This window comes from Phoenix dactylifera, chromosome 10, assembly GCF_009389715.1.
Source record: "Phoenix dactylifera cultivar Barhee BC4 chromosome 10, palm_55x_up_171113_PBpolish2nd_filt_p, whole genome shotgun sequence".
Classification (NCBI taxonomy): Eukaryota; Viridiplantae; Streptophyta; class Magnoliopsida; order Arecales; family Arecaceae; genus Phoenix; species Phoenix dactylifera.
The window spans coordinates 10924634-10945264 of NC_052401.1; the positions used below are offsets into that span (position 1 = coordinate 10924634).

Here is a 20631-nt window from a genome sequence, read left to right on the forward strand (position 1 = left end):
CAGAAATAACAAAAACAGCATTTGGGATAGTTAATGGACCTCATAGGGAATCAATCCAGCATTAGAGGTCATCACCTTAACTTCGAACTTAATAAATTTTTCAGTAAGCACATGGCTGTCTACTCTTGATGGCATACCTACTAGAATTTATGCATGTTGTTGATAAGCTTTCTGCATGTCATGGTGTTCTCTTGATGCTGCTATTTGATGACTGGTGCCTCTTTCATGCAACCATCTTCCGAATGATAAAATTTTTGGAGACTTGAAAAGGTTCATTTTATAAGTGCATTTACATGTCGAAATTCTGTATACATTCCTTCTGCTTTATTTTTAAGAATTGCGAACTCTGCTATTTTGTTATCTGATCATTTTTCATGTCCATAGATCTCTCCATGTGAATTCACTAATTTGTTACTGTTTTTATTTTTTAGGTGCTCAAGTCAGTATTCTGGCTGATGAATTTCTGCAAATATATGGATGTCTTAGAGGATTTAGCAGACTAGTGCCTACCATCCTCTCTTATTGCTATGCTCCAAACTCGAAGAACACCAATGTCGTTATTCACCGAACTTCCAAAAGCATTACAAGTCTATGTTTGATCAATCTCAGCATTCAGGATTTGGACTGGAGAAGCTGTAACTACAAAAATTCAACAATGCTTGCATTTGAATGGTAAATTATAATGCAATTTTTCCGACAAAGGCCTGCGGCGACCCAAGGTCAAAGTTGTAGCAGTTCTTCTAAGTTGCTTCAAGGTACAATGGATCTTGGCCTACCTTATGTTGCCTGAGTGATCCATCCAACTAAATAGAGCTTCTTCTTTTAAGATGTAAGTGTCATGCCCCCGATCCAAGAACACATACCAAGGGTCGTATCAACCGCTGCATACTTCCACGGAACCCTCTCCATAAGCATACAAGGTATCTCAACATGATATCGTAAACATGCAGCGGAACAATTTAAACAATAATATGCAAACTTTATTTCAATAATTAACTCAAAATTTAAATATATCACAATTCTAACATTATTCTAAGGTAATGCATCAATTTAAATAAATTCTAATGTAAGATAATCTGTACCAGAGTTCTGCTAGTCGCTCTCCCATATTGAACTCCGGTCAGGTTAGTTCTATGAATCTCTAAAAATAAAAAATCGTATAATGAATTAGACAGCCCAGTAAGTAATGATCACCTTAGCTAAAAAAAATCAGACAATCAAATTGATAATAATTTACAGAAAATAAACATATATGCAGTACTATCATGCGAATCAAATCTTTCAAAAAACTAAATTTTTGTTCTTGAATTCTAATTATTTCAATTATTTAATTTATCTTATCAATCTTAAGTTATGACCACATCTTTTCTGTGGCAAGGTCATAACACCGCGTATCTTTTTGTAGTGAGACGCACATCATCTTGCAGCAAAGTCATTCAAACTGCATATCTGCTTATGGTATGTCTTGCATCATCTTGCGACACAACCTTCATTATTAGCCTAGGAAACAGATGTACAAATCCCTAACCAACGTGGTTCTACAAAGAACTCACAGCGAAATTGATTTAGGCAGTTCTACTGTTCATTGTATTCTAATACATTTTATCCTGACTTTTTTTTAATGCTCATAATGCAGTCAGTCAATGCCCTCGATTGTTCCAGATAGAAGGATCATGGCACCCCGGAACCATGACATCCAGCAGCAGCAGCATCTCCTTGCGTGCAAGAGACTTCTATGCCGGCCGTTATTCCCGGCTCTGTGTTGAAAAAAAGCAGGACGAATCATAAGCCAACGTATTATCCCCTATTGGCGGGGTCCTCAACATAGTCAAGTCAAAATTCAAATATTTCTAGATTTTATATTTTAGTTCTAAAATCATGTGGCATCAAAATTAATTAATCATATCCATAATAAGATCATATATTGCCATAATATTCTAAAATAACATATTCAGTAATAACATACTATGCATCAAATTCATGCATCATGAATAATTTCACTCAAAAATCATAAATATAATAATTTTATTATTGTTGATAAATTTAGCAAAAGTGAAACATTACTTACCTTATGAGCAAACCCAAACTATCAGTCCAATTAAACTCAAAAATCCTTCTTAGATCCTGAACTTTAAAAATTTTACTCTCATCAGAATTTACCATAGTTATTTTGAAAATAAAAACCCTAATTCCAACACCCTCATAGGGCCGACCTAGCGAAAGTGCCCGGCACCCTCGTCGATTCGATCGAAGCAGAATTCATTTGATCATGCTCAAGCTAGGACAAAGGTGGTTTAGCAGAGATCAGGTGACCAATTCTAACAGTGTCTAAAAAAGAATAAGGTGGGGGCTGACACGCCACCCGCCAAACATGGCCCTACACCAGGGTTGACCCAAAATCACTAAGAGAGGTGCCATGTTAGATCCAACATTTTTAGAGAGAGTAGAGAGAGTCCAGTAGAGAGAGAAACAAGAGAGAAAAGAGAGGAAAAAGAGAGAAAGAGAGAACAAGCTTCTCTCTCTAACCAAGAAAGAGAAAGGAAAGAGGATGGCTGCAAGTGATGCTCGAGGTCAGGGACCCATGGCTAGCCAACAGGCGGCTGGCAGTCATTGGCGACTAATAGCTGACAATGCCAAAGTCAACAAAAATAAGAGTTTCGATCATGTAACCTATGAAACCAACACATTTTGATGGCTAGAACTCTGTCCATATTTTTCAGCCACCATGAGGGAATGGAGGTAGACCCTAGTGACGAGCACCTACATTGAGAATAACCAAAATCGAGAAGAAACAAGAGTCGGTCGATCAAAATAAAGGAAATAAGGCATCACCCTTTTTCATTAAAAAATTCGGCAATTGTCGGTTGGAATCGAGCTTCCAAAGGTCACAAAGGAGGGAGAAAAGAGTTATTGAAATATTGCCAGGTTTTTACCTGGCTTTTGGTGGCATTCAGTTGTGGCAACGACGTCAATAGCAGCCGGCGATCATAGAAGGAATCGAAGATGCATCCAATGATTAAACTCTGATTGGGGCCAATTCTTTGGTGGTGTGGAAGATAGGATGGGGAGGAGCTCTTAATAGAGCTCGGCCATAACCGAAATCTGACCCAGAGTCAGATTTCGTCTGATAATCTCGAGGGTAGAAGGCTTTAAATGAATATTTTTAATAGTGCGAAATCAAATTAATCCTATGAGAGGGTAAAAGGTATTAAGTCATATGAGAGCACGGATTGTATCTCCTTTCATTTGAGATTAGACCTGATCAAATGTCAAGTCGGGCCAGACCTTATGTAGAAATAAGGCCCGATCTTTATGCTTAGGCTCAATCTGACCCAAATATTGGGACTCTATTTTTTGTCTTGGGCCGCCCAACAAAACCAATATTAATATATTCATTAATATATAGTTTGATTTTTTATTATTATAATATTTAATTAATTAATATAATTAATATATAATATATATGTATATGTATTAAATATATATAATTATCTCAGGTTGAGTCGAGCTGGGCCAGATCAATTTTTAATTTTTCTAGGCCCGACCCAATTTTTAGATTGGGCTTGTTTTTTTTCCTAGGCCCATCACGTGAGCCTATTTTTAGTGTCCAAGCGAGGCAAATGTCGGGTACATTTTTTTGGCCAAAGATTATTTCTTTTTAAAAAGACTTGTTGGGAATTGATGCAACTCAGATTTGTCGTCCCTTGGAATCTTGCCTGCCAGCTCAGCCCGCCATTCCAATGATGACACATGCCCCATGAAATCAATGGCTGATCAAATCTATGAACAATTAGCACGATATCGGTGCAATTGGTTACAGCTCGATGTGATCTCGGCATACCAGAAAAGTAATCGCCTAGATTGGCTAATAAGGAGAGAGCTTAACTACTCTTCTGAGAATCGTGCGATCCTAATTGTGCAGATCACGACTCTCTCCTCTATAAATACCAAGCATGAGGATCCCCAAGTATGAGAAATCTCTCTGCCATAAACTCGTTCTACCATTTCTTTCAGATCTCTGCGATTTTCTCTCAAAATTCTGCCTAACTTAAGCATCAAAGGATCCTCCATCGGACACGTTCCAATGACCCCTGATCTCTGCTATTATCTCCGTGGGCCTCGCAAGTTTGTTTAGGATTGCTGACTACAGATGAAATATCGGCTGAGTCTCGTAAAGACCATTAATAGCACCGCACTCAAGCGTCATACCTTCATTAACAATTCCAAAAAAAGTTATAGGATAGAAATAGCTCGGTGACTGAACAATACAAGTGTGCTAAGAAGATCTGCCTAAACTAAGTCCTATAAGGCCAGTAGCTTCGAAGAAGGTCAAGCTCTTCGTGGGCTAACAACTCTAGCAAGGTCACCAAGCTCAGGAAGCCACTCCTCCAGCCTGTTTTGCAATCCCACAGTGGTGCCAAGAAGCATAAGAAGAAGACACACACCAAGTCCTACTCCTCGGGACCTGGTGGGGGAACCTTGGCCACCTTGGGCTAAGGAAGATTGACAATGGGTATAAGGGGATCAATGGAGCCTTCACTCTCTGCACATGCTCCTCAATGCCTTGCTCCCATTCTTCGACCTCAGCCTCATCCTTTTTCCACTCCTCGCCATCCTCCTCATCATCATCCTTAGGAGAAGTGAAGAAGTCAAAGTCCACGAAGGCCTTATACTCCTCCATGTCTTGGAGAACTCTCTCCTCAGTGGAAGCCATTTGTTGGTAGGCCACCTGCCACTCTTTCTCAGCCTCTAGGGTTCGGACCCAAGCTACCTTGCATTGGCCCTACACGCCCTTCAGCTCCATGGTGGTGGCCTTTAGTTACACCTCCAGCTTGACCACCTTCTTTTTGCCTCATCCTGCTCTTACTCCATCTCCTGGGAGTGTTGTTGGAGATAGCGGAACCGCTCATAGATGAGCATGACACGGATGGCACTCTAAAAGAAAAGAATAGTTGTCAGCAACAAAATCATCCAATAAAGAATCAACAAGCCATAATTCAGTGCTTACCTTAAAGGCTGCATGGAAAGACCCATTGAATAAGTTCCCTGCATACCAGTCCTTCAGCTTCTTCTAGTCTTTATGGAGGACGATTCCCTTGACCAGCTTCCAGGACACCTATGTGTCTATCAGAGCTGAGGTGGACGACATCAATGTGCAGCCGAGATGGTGGACCTCTTCCTTAGGAGTAGAGCATGGGGGAGGTGTCGAAGCCTCAGAAGGAGCGGTCCAAGGAGATGGTAAGATCTCCACTTTGGAGTCTGTTTGGAGGGCACTAGATGGAGTCTAATTTGCTTGAGGGGTTGGGGCGGTCGCAGCTGCATGCTGACTCAGACGAGAGGGAGAAGCACTGCAGGGCTTCTTGGCAGATAACAATGACCTACCCTCCAGCACCACCTTATACTTAACGATAGCCACCTTCCTCACCATTGACTTATCCACCATATCTATCTGTGTGAACAAAAATGAAGTCAGACAAAGCTAGTAACAGCTCAGACAATTGCAAAGATGGAAAGACTCTTATCTTGAGGCTGAGCCGAACTTAGCCTAGTATTGACTAGGGTCTGCTCGGCCAACAATTCTCGAACAGGGGGAGCCCTGATGCTGCACATAGTCTCCAAAATCTACTGCTTGGTATTGGTGAGGAGGGGGACTCGATTCAAATTTTTCGTTGGAGTGACCTAAAAGATATTAAACCCCTAGGGCTACCCAGACAATACAAAAAAGAAGCGGCCCTTCCAGCCATGCACCGAGGAGGGATCTTTCTAGATCAATTGGTACCCCTTTGGAGCTGAGTTGTGTTACCAACCTTGCTTGGTAGGGTGCTCCTTGAGTATATAATACACACAAAACAACTCTACCATAGGCTGAATACCGTGCAAAGCGAGGAGAGACAAAAAGCCGATGATTCTCAACCATGCATTGGGGACTAATTGCACGAGCACTAACCGAAAACTGTTGAGAAGAACTACGAGAGGAGGGAAAGGAAGCTTTAAACCAACCTTCAGAGTCTCCTCGTAAAGATTGACCTGGGCATGGTAGCGACCATTCTCCCTCTCCTTAGCCCCGAGCAACCTAAGGGAGAAGCCGGAGAGAATGTGGTAGCCGCTCTAGAAATAGTTTAGGTTGTTTTGGTCCAAAACATACTCCTTAATGCCGGGACTAAAAGAGGCCTCCAATTCGGTGCCACGGAAGCTATTGAAATACTTAGACGAAGTAACACGAGTTGGCCAACCGGTGGGAAGATCTCCATTGGACGAAGCAGCCATGATAGCTAAGTGAGGTGAAAGAGAGAGAAAAGAGAAGGAGCCAACATATGGAGGTATGCCAGAAAAGAAAACCAAAGGAAGAATGCTAGAAAAAGGAAAGGAGGAGTTGAAGCCCTTGTGGAATGCAAGAGCACTCTCCCAAGGAGGGGGTGAATGGTTAAGGGTTTCGCCCCTTAATTAAAGCTTTGAACGGTTGAGATCGCAGCGCCCATCTGATCATCCACTCATTGGCCTTTACGTGTAAGCTCAACACTTGGTGTTCCTGGCTCCCATGGTTATTTCCTGTCAGAGCCTTGAGAAGGAGTGGTCGCATGCCCATATGCATGATGCTTCGAGAAAAGAACTGACGTCACAAAAATTGCGCTGGTCATTAAATCTGACTTCTAAAAGCATCCGAGTCTGATCTGATAACTCGATTTTAGCTTGGCCAGCTCACTTGATAAACGACTTAGTTACTTTCTTCACTTGAGGCCAGTAAAAACAGTTCGAGCTTGGAAGTGGAGGGCAAGTGATACAGTTCAAAAATGACGGGCAAGTCATACAACTCGGATTCACCATCCCTTGAAATCTCGTCTACCAGCTTAGCCTGTTGACTAGAAGATGACACGTGCCCCATAGAATCGACGACTAATCAAAACTCTGAACAATTAGAGCAATATCAACGCAACTGGTTACAGCTCGGCGTGCTAGAAAAGGCTACAACCCCCTAGATTGGTGGATAAGGAAAGAGCTGAACTGCTTGTTAGAATCATGCGACCTAATCGTGCATATCAGCACGCTCTCCTCTATATATACAAGACATAGGGACCCCCCAGGTATGAGAAATCTTTTTGCTATACTCTCATTCTACCATCTCTCTCAGATCTATGTTGTTTTCTTACGAAACTCTGTCCAACTTAAGCATCAGAGGGTTCTCCAGCGGATACGTTTTGACGACCCTGATTATTTTCTATGGTTGTAGATCAGAGCTTGTGTGATATAGCTACTCTCTAGCCAAAGCGAGCAGAGCTACATCGATCTTCAGCTCATCAGCCTGTCAGGTTGGATTTTGAGTGGCAACAGGAATCATTAAGATGAGGTAAAACCTCTTTATAATATGCTTGTGATTTGTTTGTTTAGTGTGTGAGTACTATTTTTGACTACTTAATAGAAAATGGAATTTTCCTGTTACCTGATGTCCTCAATCAAGAGTGGATCGAAGTTGGTATGGATTGAACCTATTTCTAATATAATTTGGCATGGTAATATGAAATTAAAGAAAAGATGAGATCACAGGACTCCACAATGAAGATTTATTCAAAACTAACTCTCACATGCAATTAATTTCGTTATGTAGCTCTTGACCCCAAACGACGCTGCTATACTACGTACATCACATAACAGGATAAGTCCCTACTAGTTTTTATAAATCAAATAAGTAGTAAAACATTCCATTAAGAAAAAGGTGAGATACTCTTCAGTACCTTCAGCCTAGTTATTTCCCAAAAGATAAAAGAAAAGAAAAAAATATTAAAGAGTCCAGTTCAATCGATTTACTGTTCATGCATCAGCCAGTGGTATGTGATTGGATATGTCAGGTTCCTGCCATCGATCGATCATTTACTGCTGATCCATGTACAAATTGAAGGGTTCATTGAACTGATTGAACTAGAGAAAAGTTCTTTAGAAAACTAATTGCAAAAATACACAAGGTCAAGGGTTTGAATCTTTCTCCACCATATTTATCAAAAAAAAAAAAAATCAACAACAAGCTAATTGATGAATAAACGTTGTCTTAAGCAAGGGCAGCAATGAACTATGTTGGATTTGTTTTTGTTCATGTTACCAGTAACCTAGGACTAGATCCTCTTTCATCAAGATTTGGATAGTTACATATATTGGCGTAGGGCTACTCTTCGTTGCATAAAAAACAATGAAGAGTTAAATTAACCCTGATTCAATCACGGCATAATCTTATGAGAGATCATGGTTCTTTGACCCAAACTCGCCCCATTGCTAGATTTGACCTAATAAAATTGTGACCGAACCCACTTGGCACGGCCAATTCTAACCAAAGTTAATGGCAAATTACCATATAATGCAATGAAAAGAAATCATACACATATTTCAACCGGCTGAAAAAAACTGAACACTCTTGAAAAATCTTACCTCATCATTTTGATAGTGCTTAATCTGACCAGACTCAGATAAAACTTTACTCTTCGCGATCCAAGTCGGAGAAAAAGTTTGAACCATACTTGACCCATTTAAAACCCTGACCAAAAACCGCCGGATCGGGCCGGTTAGCGCTTCGCTAGGACCGTGGAGTTAAGCCGGTCCAGCCGTGGATGCCGGCCCGTCCCAGAGCAATGATCCGGCTCGTCTATATAATAAAACCCTCACAAACCCTCGGCTCTCGCCTCCAATCCTCTTCCCCTGCCCAATCCTCCCTCTTCCTTCCCCTTTCCGGTCGCGGGCAAGGAGTCGCTGCGGCGGCGGCGGCGGGCAAGGAGTCGCTGCGGCGGCGGCGGCGGACAGCATCGGAGGCAGCAGTGGCGGGAAAGGCGGCACTGACAAACGCGACCGGAGATACAACATTTTAACGCGGTCTCTCCCTCTTTCTCCCCCGTCCAATTTCTCAGAATTTCTCTATATAGTAGTATATATTAATCTGTGTTTAGGATTTTTCCCTCTTTCTTAGCGAATTTTTTATGTTATATAAGCCGTTCGGTCTCAATTTCTTGCAGAAAGTTACGCCACTGATCCAAATCTTCTACCATGGATGGTTCTGAAGACGGGTACGGATTTCATTGCTCTTTCTGATTTCTTTTATTAATAAAAGCTTGCTTTTTGATGCTTTGTGAACCCTGCCGATCTTGTGTATAATGGATATTAGCAATATTGTGTTTTAACGCCTTGTTGTTTAGTTTTGCTTCGAGCAGAGAAAAGTATTACAGAAGTTTGCATATTTACTGTTGGATGGATTATAACTATGGGGTATTGCTTCTGGATTGGTAGGTACAAGCCTGGACCGGGTTTTGAAGAGGACACCAAGGATCCACTTATCGATATCTCTTTGACAGACTCGACGGAGCTTTGGCTCATCCAGTGGCCCATCAACCAAGTAATTTTTTCATTTATAAGCGTACTTAGTTTTTTATGAATATTGTACAACGTGGGCAGTTGTTCGATTCTTTAATGACTTGAAGTATTGGATTGATTCTGTTGCTGTAAACAGTTGAAAGCTGCTGATTTCCACGGGAAAGAACTGAAGCTGAAGCTACATCGTGATGGGCAACTTGGCAGCTTTGAGAGTTCATCTGGTGAGTTGTTAGGCATATCTGATAATTTGGACTGATGAGGTGTGAATGAGCTGACAACTACATGATTCAAATTGTATTCCATCCATTTCACTTTATTTGCCTGGTTCAAATTATTATTTGATCCATTCTCTTTATCTTCCATTATATTGAGTTTGCATTCAATTGATGGGTGATAGGCAGCGTGAAGTTCTGACCTTTTCATTGTTTTGTATAGTTTCGATGTGGACTGATCCATAAGATCTACAAGCTATTATTACTGTTGCTAGTACCTTGGAATTTGTGTAATCAGTATGCTAGTGTTTGTGGCTTGAAGATACAGGATCACTAACATATAATGCATGTACTAGGTGCATTAAGAAATTGGTCTTGTATTAATGATTCTGTTCACCGTGGCAGGAAAGTCGTATGATGTGGTCAGCTTTGCTGCTCAAGAGCCAGATGCTACTGTCTTCCTACCCTCTTCATCAGAATCGAAAGTTGGTATGTGCTGATTATTTTTTATTCTCTTGAGCATCAATCTATACTCATTTTATTTGATAATCTGTGGCAAAGGATAGATATAAGTCATCCTTGGTGGTTCATTTGCATCTTTTACATCCTAAAAGCACATTTGTGTTCAACAGGCCCATTTATTAAGGGTCTTACCCGAACCAATAACCCTTACTGCACACATTTGACTGTATAAATTCATATTCTCCATTTGTTCTTTTCTAATGCTTTTGGTTCTGCTACATATTGAACTCCTTATTTAGAATATTTGTAATTCTTCAGTCATATCTTATATCATCTTTCTTCTTAGTTTAAGCCTTTCTAATGCCGTTGTGTGTATACATGTGCTGATTTTTTTATTTGACAACTGTGTGATACTTCATTTTCTTTTTATCTTTCCATTATATAGAGTATGTACACTGCATTTCAAGCAGTCTTACTACATGGCTGTTTTGTTTTTTCAAGTTTGATGTAAGGGGTTATTTTATCTTATAACAAATTTAACTTAAAAGAGTTTATTAGTTGTCTTGACTCATTAAATATTTGAAACTAGAATGGTAGCTCTCTAATTGCCACAATGAGTTTTTGTTTGCATTGAAGCACTTTGCAGTTTGCATTATGACTAGAATACCAATGAGTAAAAGTTGCCTCTGTTGATTATTTTATCCTCAATTAATATCCTAGTGTGCTCTCTCTCTATTATGCTCATTCTTCACCTACCCTTCAATTTTTACTGATCAGCGATTGTAATAATCTTGGATTTGCTGTTTTTCTTGTTTTTTGGGCCCTTCATACTTCTTAGACATTTTATTAAATAATTCTTTGGAGCTTATCATTGTTTTCTATGACTTCTATTTCCTCATGGATACATGTGCCAATGACATAAAACATGAAATTCTTCTCGCCATCCACATGTTAATTATTTTAAGATCCAAAAAATGAAACTAATCGGATTATTGGTATCGTGTGGTTACAATTTTGATTAAGGCCTTATTTCATTATGGTATTCTATAATATCAGAAAATATGAAATATGAAATGCTTTAAATTTCTCAAGCTCCTTAAAATGATCTGTTAAAGTTATTTTAGTGTTATTTCTTTAATTAGTTATAAATGATTTATTGAAAAAGAATAGCTCAATCTTAGTCTGCATAGGCTAAAACCTTTTAGAATGTTATCAATTGGAAAAATCTTGCAAGAGATTTTGTATGGATTGGTAGAAAGATAGAACCTCCATCAAATGAGACATGAAGTATAGAGCAAGGAGAGTGACTGATGGCCATATTTCCTACAAGGCAATGGAAATTTGAAATGAACTATGCTAATACAAACATTAGCAAAATCCTTAAATCTACTGTCATTGTATCTAATAAAAGAGAAAGAAAAGCCAACGAATCTGAAGGTCCTGTTCAACATTAACACCTCATAAAAGAAACGCACACACACATAGAGAGAGAGAGAGAGACTTCTTACAGAGAAAATTGGCAAATCTACAACAAATTAATGAGTCAAACTGCATCCCCCTCAAAAAAAAAAAAAAAAACTGGAAGAAAAGAATCTCAGTAGAATGCATGTATTTCGTTAATGAGCTTAATGGAGAGGGTGCCACCATGAAGACTAAAGGAGGCATATTTCATGAAGTATGACTATAATGACAAGATTTGGTCTGTATTTGTAGTTTTTATATCACACTATTTCCCGGACCCATGAAGAAAAAAGATCATTTTGTTCTAGTAACTAATTTGCAGCAGAGATCAACTTGTGGGCCATGCTTCAGGTGAATGCAAGGGTTAAAGTGTTGTCTGTTGTACCTCTGACAGTCATGAGCTGGCACAATATTATATGTACAGTATCGTGATAAGCTGTTGGTCATGTGCTTAGCCACGTACCAAGGCTCGTGGCAAACAAAATGGGAATGTGTCAGCACGAACCAGTGCGTATGATACAAAGATAGGTATCTCTATTCCTAGCATACACGTCTTGCACAGGACATATGTTTATAGATATGTATGGATTGGAAATGCCTGTTACCTTAATCCATGAGCAAAACCTATTATCAATTGGGATATGTTCGTAGATCATTTTCAATATTTAAAATTCAAAATATTCACCCATCATATCTTCTTGCTAACAAGTTATCTTGTTGCCTCAGTGCTACTTAAAAATTCTCCAAATATCTTTCACTTCCATTAATACGATGCTCAGAATTTTGAAGAAAAAACTGATTCCTTATTTATTTATAGCGTTTATATCGTTTCCAGATTTGGTGATTGTAACTATGATATGCTTATGATAAGCTCTGCCGATGCTTAAGTGAGCACTAAAAACCCCATTTCGATAACTAGTTGCAACAGATTAGTTGAACTTTCACTAAGATCTAGTGTAGCTGCAGTCTTTGCAAAGGATATGAAAGGAAGGATGTGAAGAAAGAAAAGGAAAGAAAAAGTTAAGAAAAGGTCAGAAGGAAGAGGAGAATTAGGTGGAAGAGTAAAAGACAAACAAGATGAGAAGAAGGGGTGGGGAGAGGGAGTGAGGTGGGATGGGAATGGGGAAGTGGGGGCAGAGGGACCGAAATGGAGAAAAAGGAGACATAGGAAAGGGAGAGATATAGATTGTAAGTTAATTCAACTGAAATAGATCCATAAATGTGGCACTGATCTGTTGTTTGAATTGAAAAAATATTTTGTGAAACTGAGTGTGCCTATAATTTAATGCACATGTAGCCATTATAGTTTATGACAAGGCCTTATTTGGCTTCTGCTTTGATGCTACCTACAGCTAATTAGAGGCGAAGTTAGATAACCCTAGTAAGAGGGACAGTAAGAGGCCCCGAACAAAGGAGACAATGGATCATTTTGGTACTATCAATCTTGATGCATCCAATAAGCTAATAGGAAGGATGACACAATAAAACACAATTAAGAGATGCATTGGCCAAAAACAAGGTGGACCAGTATAGTAGGCATCCTTTAGTTCTATGATGTCTCTTTGAAATCTTCCAATTTTATACTGAAAAGCCCTTAGATAATGTGACTGGCGGTTCATAAATCCAGTTCCTTGTGAGACTAGTCAGTCTTTATTGAAAAGGAATCCACAGAAAACAATGGAAGACTTGTAGAGCTAGGGGAAATCATAAAAAGAAACAGCAGCTTTATTAAATACATCATCCCACAAGATTCCTTTTCCCTTTTCTTTCTTTTTTTTGGTAAATGGACAAAGAACACCCTTAAAATGATCTCAGCGAGACTGCCAATAACAAAGTCACATACAATCAGTTTGCAATAAAAGAGCCAACTCCGGATGCACAGCAACACCTAAGGGTATATCACTATCAAAATCTCTATTTGCCAGCCAATCTGCGGGGAAATTAGCTTCTCTGAAAACATGATCGGTATCAAAGAAGTCCAAATTCTCGGATAGATGGAGGATGCCAAGAAGTAGAGGATGTGGTGTCCCAGAAGAAGACTTCCCATTGATCCAATTAATGACAATGCTAGAGTGACCTTCAAGCAAAAGTCTTCTGCATTGTAAAGTGTAGAACACAACCATAAACCCTTCCTAAGCCACTCTTATTTCAGTCAAAGGAACAGATGCAGCCAAGAAGTGCCTAGAACCAGCATAGAGCAGTCAACCACAGTGATCTCTAGTGACAGACTTAGCAGCACCCTGATTACCTTTAAGGGAGCTATCAAAGTTGACCTTCAAAGTCGCGGGGGTATCCAATGAACCTATAGAGGAGTAAAAGAGGATCTAATAGAGCTACAGGTGACCCAATACTGTGAAGGAATCAAGGAAGGAACTGCTGATGTCTCCACATACTCAAGGTTAGATGAATGGATTGATGAGCAATAAGCCTTGGGTTCTGAAGTAGCATGCTGAAACACTCTACAAGATCCCTTTTTTAGGAATGAATCCTTCAATTAAACTGAACAAAAGAATGTTTGTGATGTATGCTGAGCTTTACTAATGATTTACATATTCTAAGTTCTAAAATGAATTTTACAGACTCCAAATCCTTATACATCATTATATCCCAAAAAAATCTTAAAACAATATTCTTGTACGTGCACAACTTTTAAAATCCATCCTTTTACTAGAGTTGGATTTTTACATTTAGACAGAAATTCTGCTCAAGTGAAATGGACCAACCAAAGCCTGCATGGAGGCATCTATAGGGTAAATTGGAGCAAAAATTGACAAATGCTTCTTCAGAAACCAACAGTTTGCCAGCATTAGGAGGGTTTGTAGAATGATGTGATATAGTAGATGTCACCAGGTCCATAGGTGCAGTTTTCATGGCCAGTGTTGCTGAAGCTATAATCTCCTACTGGCATGCATGGCCAGTGTTGCTGAAGCTATAGTCTCCTACTGGCATGCATACTATCAATTTCAACAGTAAGGAGTAGGTAACCTGGAATGCAGGGGTCTGTTGTACATCTAATTCCCTTTTTTGTTTTGTCAAAGTACTCTGTATGGTTGCTGATGTCTAGTGGGAAATCTTCATACAAGAAGATTCTGTGATTATGTAGCCAATTTTTTTGCAAAGGAGATGCAGGTGATGCTATGTATGTGGATCCCTCAGGCAAAATTTCTAGTTTATTGGAGAACTTTTAGTTTTTTGTAAATTAATTTCCCTTTTTACCTTATTATATAAAAAAACACTGGATCTTAGTAAAATTTGTGAACTATATGTTAATTAGCCTTCTGGTGTTATTTATTGACAAGAGGAGATGAGGGCATGTATCTTGTTTTGTTGGTTCATTTTCATAATTTTGCACTCCAACCAGGTAATGAGTGCTGGTTTTTATATTCATATGTATGTCTAGTATCACCTACTAATTGTATAGAATCCACTGTCATCAAACTAACAGTTTCCTTGATCTTTTAAATATGTGCTTCAGTGGGGAAGATTTCACGCCGAGTTTGTTTAGTGCGATATCCAGAGCCTAGTGAATTTGAGAAACCTGGGTTCCATAATCTCAACTTGAGCAGGCAAAGATCTGAGGGTAATGCCTTTTGAAGCTAGTTTATTTCTTTCTCGAGTTGCATTTTTTGTCTCCAATCAAACTTAACAGTGCTGCATGTCTTAAACTACTAGACATTTAGACACCACCTTTCCTCGTGTGCATGTTGGCATGCTGCTGTTAGAAAAGGAACCTCTGATACTGTACAGCATGCTCAACTCTTTAGCATCAAACAGCCTTCTGTTGGCTGAACATGTTCGACTCTTATTTCAAGGCACATATGGTCGATAAGTGTATGCCACAACATTTCGTGTAATATAATTGTTCTTATTATGTCTCAGGTTCCATGAGGAAGAGCATGTCTTGTTCTGAGAAGTTGGGAAGCATGTCTCGCGATACCTTAACTTCAGTTCAGAGCCTTGGACAAAGAAGCGTGGAATTCTCACAGCATTCCAAGAAGAAGAAGAGACATAAGGACAGCGCACCGAATTCTGAGATATCTATGAGGTCTGCTGAAAGATCTTCTCATACTTCTGGTCCAGAAAGCCAGATCACCAATACTTCATTACGATCGGAGGAATCGAAGAAGAAAAAGAAAAAGAAGAACAAGGTTGAGGAGTAGATATTAGTTGCATAGTGAAGCCTGAGAAATTTTGCAGATGTTTGAAGTACCGCTCTGAGAAGTGTTTGCGAGTTGGAATTTCTCAGCCATTCAGATATTGCACCTGGCTTTGTTTGCATAGCAATTCCAGTTTTGTCTTATTTTTATGTCATTGGTGAGATAGTTTGCTACTAAATTACGCCAGGGATGGTCAAATGCCTGTTGTTTTCTTTTAGCAAATTTAGAACAGGAATCTTCAAGATGTCGAGAACATTTATTATGTTTATCAAATGTTTGTGATATTATCTTGAAATGACTAATATATGGGATTTCTTATGGTTCGTTACTTTTGGAGTGAAGGTCCATATCAGTAACCCTGATATGCGTGAGTTTCAATGAAAAGCTCTTGATGCCAACAAAGAAATAAGTTTCACTGTAGTGGGTGAATGATGGCTCCCTATGTTATTATGCAACTTCATGTAAATTTATGAGTGAAAAATCATTTCGTCTGTGTACAATTGAGTCCCTTTCCTTTAATATTGCATTCCTTGGGCTGCAGATATTGGAACCAACTTGATACAGAAAACTGGTACGAGGAATAATGGATTCACCACCTGGCAAATTAAAGTGGATCACCTTCAGACAGGTTCGAGGGAAAAGGGTAAATCCATTGTGTTGAACCAGAGAAGAGTTGCATAACATTATTTCATTATATGTGCATTTTTACTTTCATTCGATTTAATCATGCAGATTTAACTGCCCCATGCGGCAGTGATTCGAGAATTTGATGTGGAAATATATGCAAATGCTCGCATTAACCTTTCATAATTCTCATCGCCTATATTTTGTTAGTGAGATCATATGTTGGTTGAATTCTATTTCTTGGTTTTATCTTCTTTATCAGTGACATTCGCATTTGCTGCTCGTTTAACAAGACTCACAACTTGAAATTGGAAGCATAAGTACATTATCTCACTGTTTTGTTATAAATGGCAATACATTATGAAATATCTATTGACTCAACTAGTTTCAGAATGGAGAAGAGCCTCTTGGACACTAGGAGGCATTGTTGAGATGGATATACAAGCCAGTTAGCCCTGCAGCTCCAAGCACTATGGCAACAGGTAATGCTTGCCTGTAAGTACTAGAGTGTCAAGAATGATAGATCCAAGTGAGATATGCTTCCAAATTCTCAGATCCACCCAAAATTAGATAAAGATGGAGTAGTTTTTTGAAGGCAATTATCCAGTGGCTTCATCTCTCTTCATTGGAGCTTTCCTGGCTGTACAAACTTGTGTCATTGGCATTCTTGGCTACTGCAGTTCATATGTCCTGAATCTACGTTTGGGAGCCCCACAGACTACAAGAAATGAATTAACTATCAGGAAAATGCATTATCTCTTCAAGAAAAAAAAAATCTGACATTTTGCTTGTTGTGGATAAAATGATCAGTTAGTTTTGGTGGGTTAGTGCTCATCTTTTTCTCTTAAGCTGGAGTTTGAGGAAAAGTTTGGTCATACTATGTAGTAGCATATAAAAGTGCATTTTGCTTGCAATTTACTTTTATGAATGTGTACCACATCTTTTCATGAAGCAATGAGATGGTCTTGTGATATGCAATAAACAGTGAGAAAAAAAGATAGAAATAAAAGAATTGCGGGAGTTAAGATGGAAATTTAGAGAAGGGATCTGAAACCATGCAATGATTGATTATATGACAAAGGAATGGAGGGGCAAAATCCATCAAGGTGAAGCCAAATATATCAAAGTCTAAGGCATGAAGGGATGATATTTTGAGCTTGACAACATCGAATTGGTGAGGACAGTCAAGAGTTCAATAGATTTAATCACACAGGAAAAAAAAAAGAAACAAAAAGAAGGAAACTGAATGTGGAGAAGAAAAGAATGCAACTCACCAGGGCAGAAATACTTATCTGGCAGCTTCTCAAAGGGTGCTCTTTCATTGTATGTATAACTGCACACAGTTTAGAAACAGATGACAATTGAGACATCTGAATGCAACAGTGTTCAAAGTAGTAATGGTAAAAGAAAGCCAAGGATAAATGGAGAATTGGATTGGTGGGGAGAAGGGATATGACCTGCAGTCATGGCAGATGTAGGCCTGCTTCGAGGCGACGCGCATGAAGAAGCCTGGGGCAGCAGCAGAAGCTTGTCGAGGGGGTGACAGCAGGTGCTGGACAGAAGGAGCGAAGAAGGCTGATCAAGTTTCAGGTATAATCCTTGGCTGCGACATCTTTGAATTCGGAAATCATACTCAGAATATGACATCTCTCTTAGATGTTTCTCAGTTTCTAGTACACTTGTTTTATCAATAAAACATGTTGCAACTCCTGAATCCTTTCAAACATAATAATGACCAATCTAAGCGACATTTTGCTTGTTTAAATATGTTACTGAATCATGTCATCACTTTTGAAAAGAAAATCTGCCATGTATAATTGTGACTACCAAACTTTTGTCAGCCCTTCTTATTTCGTTGAAAAATTGACATTATTTCTAATAATTATGATTGTTGAATACTTCTGCACTTATCTAACTGCAGTTTGATCCTAAGAACTTTTTCTCTTCTCGTAAAAAAAAATTTAGAGCAAGTCCGGCATTTTTCATAATAGGCTCGGTTGAGCCGGTCCATGGCTCCGACAGGTGGAGATATTGGTGGCCCGACTCTCTCTCCTCCTTGAGGTCTCGCCGACGGTAGCAGCGAAGGTGGGGTCTCGCCGATGAACCAGTACACGTCGCTGGAGCTTTTCGTGATCTCCGTCCCCGGCCTCTGGTGCCTCATCAAGTGCTCCACCAAGTCCAAGGCCCCCATTCTCCCTTGTCTCCTCTTCTATTTAAATTGACTAATTCTGCCTCTTTCTTTGATAATATTTGGGTTTTCGATCTAAATTTGAGATTTTTATTTTTTTTTTCTTTAGCAATTATTCTGCTTTTGGTCTCAAGTTGGGATTCTTCCTCCTTTTTATTTAATAAGTGTTGAGATTTCTTTTTTGGGTACAACGACACCTCACATGACACCTGCATGAGTGCAACCAACAAAATCAGAAAAAAGAAGCCGGTGAAAAGAATAAGAAATATCTGCTTGGTTCTCCGGAGCCCTCCAAAGTGATGCCGCAAAAGAGGCCACTCAGTCAGCGACACTATTTGCCTTCCAGTAGACATGGGTGACCTAGAAGGAGCCACATCCTCTCGCAAGTCTCCAAATGTTGTGGAGCAATGACTGCCCACCCGTCACGGTATGTCGGCCTCAAACCCACTGGATCACCATAGCCGAATCTCCTTCGAGGTGGATGTAGGCCGCATCCAGAGTGTGCCTCGTATAGGAGATGCTCTCAGCTCAACCCCAATGACAGAAGTGTCAAAGATCCACCGGTCCCTAGCCACCACAAGTCTAGAGTAGTGGTCCTGATAAAAAAGCCCACACCCCCACTTTCTCCTCTCTCAACAATACTGTCATTGAAATTTACCTTAAGATAGCTAGGGGGTGAGGGCTCCTAGGAGACAAAAGCAAACCTAGTTGCTAAAGAAGCTACATGACGGTCTTAGATGTCCCTAGCCATCCCATGAGAAAGTGACGTCGCGGTACTGATGACCTCGGCCGCGTGAAACAATACTCTGTCCACCACAACCTTCGAATGAACCCACATGTCCTCGAAGATTCAGGTGTTCCTATCCAGCCATATGTGATAGGTTAGGTAGGCATATCTGACCCCCCAATCCACGGTGTCGAGCCTCCTCAAAGATGCTTTCAAACAAGCCAGAAAGTCCTCCATTGGGGTTGTTCCTTGCCCGAAACCATGAGCGATCACCGCGCACCGCCAGACCTAGGCTGCCCACGAGCATCCAAAAAGGACATGGCAGATGGACTCCACCTCCAAGCATGCCTCACAAGTTGGGGAGACCCTCACCCCTCTGCTGGCCAATACTTCTCTAGTTGGCAGACACCCCTAAGCTATCTTCCAAATGAATATGGTGACATGGGGGTGGATGCACAACATCCAAATCCAAGTCCCATCTATATGTCGAGTTGGGGCCCTTGTCACCAGGCCCTGAAGGTCTCGACAGTTCACCTTCGATCTCCTAGAGCCAATCCAGACCTTTCTGCCCGCTATCTCCTCTACAGGTACCGGCAGAGCCAAGACTCTCTTAGCCTGCTCCCCAAAGGCCCGCCGAATGACACCCTCATCTCACCTTCGCTCTCTTGGAACAAATAGATTACAAACTCTGCACCCTACTAGACACCCCGAATCAAGCAGTGTGGACCACCCACACAGTGGCAGCTTAGCCAACTATCTATCCTCTAGGATGTCAATCGCCTACCTATCCTCGATCTCCCACCTGAACGTAGCGAGACCCGCAGGGCCGCATGTGCAAATCTCTCTCCAAATGGAGTTGTGGCGCCTAACACTGAAGACAAGCACCCCGACCGGAGCCCCATACTTGGCTTTCATCAGAGAACCCCAGAGACTATCTGGTTCAAGAAGAAACTTGGCCGCATGTTGATGCAGGAGTATTGAGCCCAATCCCTTTGGGCGTGTGAGGATTGAGTCCTCTAGTTTGGTTGTGTTGAGTCATATGGAGTTTGAGTCCATTTATTGGGGCATGTCAAGTCCCCTTTGAGTCCAAGTGTCCAACGCCCAAGAGTCACATTGAGTCCTTTTAATTGGGCATGTGGACTCAATTAGAGTTGTGTCCCAACGCCATGAAACCACATTGATAGAAGAAAAGAGAAAAAAAAGAAGAGAGATCAAGCCCCATCATCCAAGAAAATCAACAACCATCCCACCCCTGTCTGTGTTAGTTGGTATCGGAGCATCCCTTCCCATCTTCATCCTTTCCGTTCCCATACCCTGTCCTCATGCATCATCACATGTTTGGTAGCAAGAACCTCCCACTACTCTAACAAGGAGTGAACACTTAGACCACCATCACTGGTCGGCTGACAGATCACATCCCAGGCCAACAGGTGAACACCCCTCCCTCCCCCG

The 20631-nt window shown here is 40.4% G+C and overlaps 1 protein-coding gene across 1 annotated transcript; it reads left to right on the top strand.

Annotated features, from left to right (window-relative positions):
* Positions 1-8681: 8681 nt before the first annotated feature.
* On the top strand, positions 8682-15968 carry LOC103696572 (mediator-associated protein 2). The gene is made up of 7 exons (XM_008778243.4): positions 8682-8853; positions 8994-9044; positions 9265-9370; positions 9485-9569; positions 9966-10049; positions 14959-15063; positions 15363-15968. The coding sequence occupies exons 2-7, from the start codon at positions 9025-9027 to the stop codon at positions 15641-15643; spliced, it is 681 nt and encodes a 226-aa protein (XP_008776465.2). The 5' UTR covers positions 8682-8853; positions 8994-9024; the 3' UTR covers positions 15644-15968.
* Positions 15969-20631: the final 4663 nt, after the last annotated feature.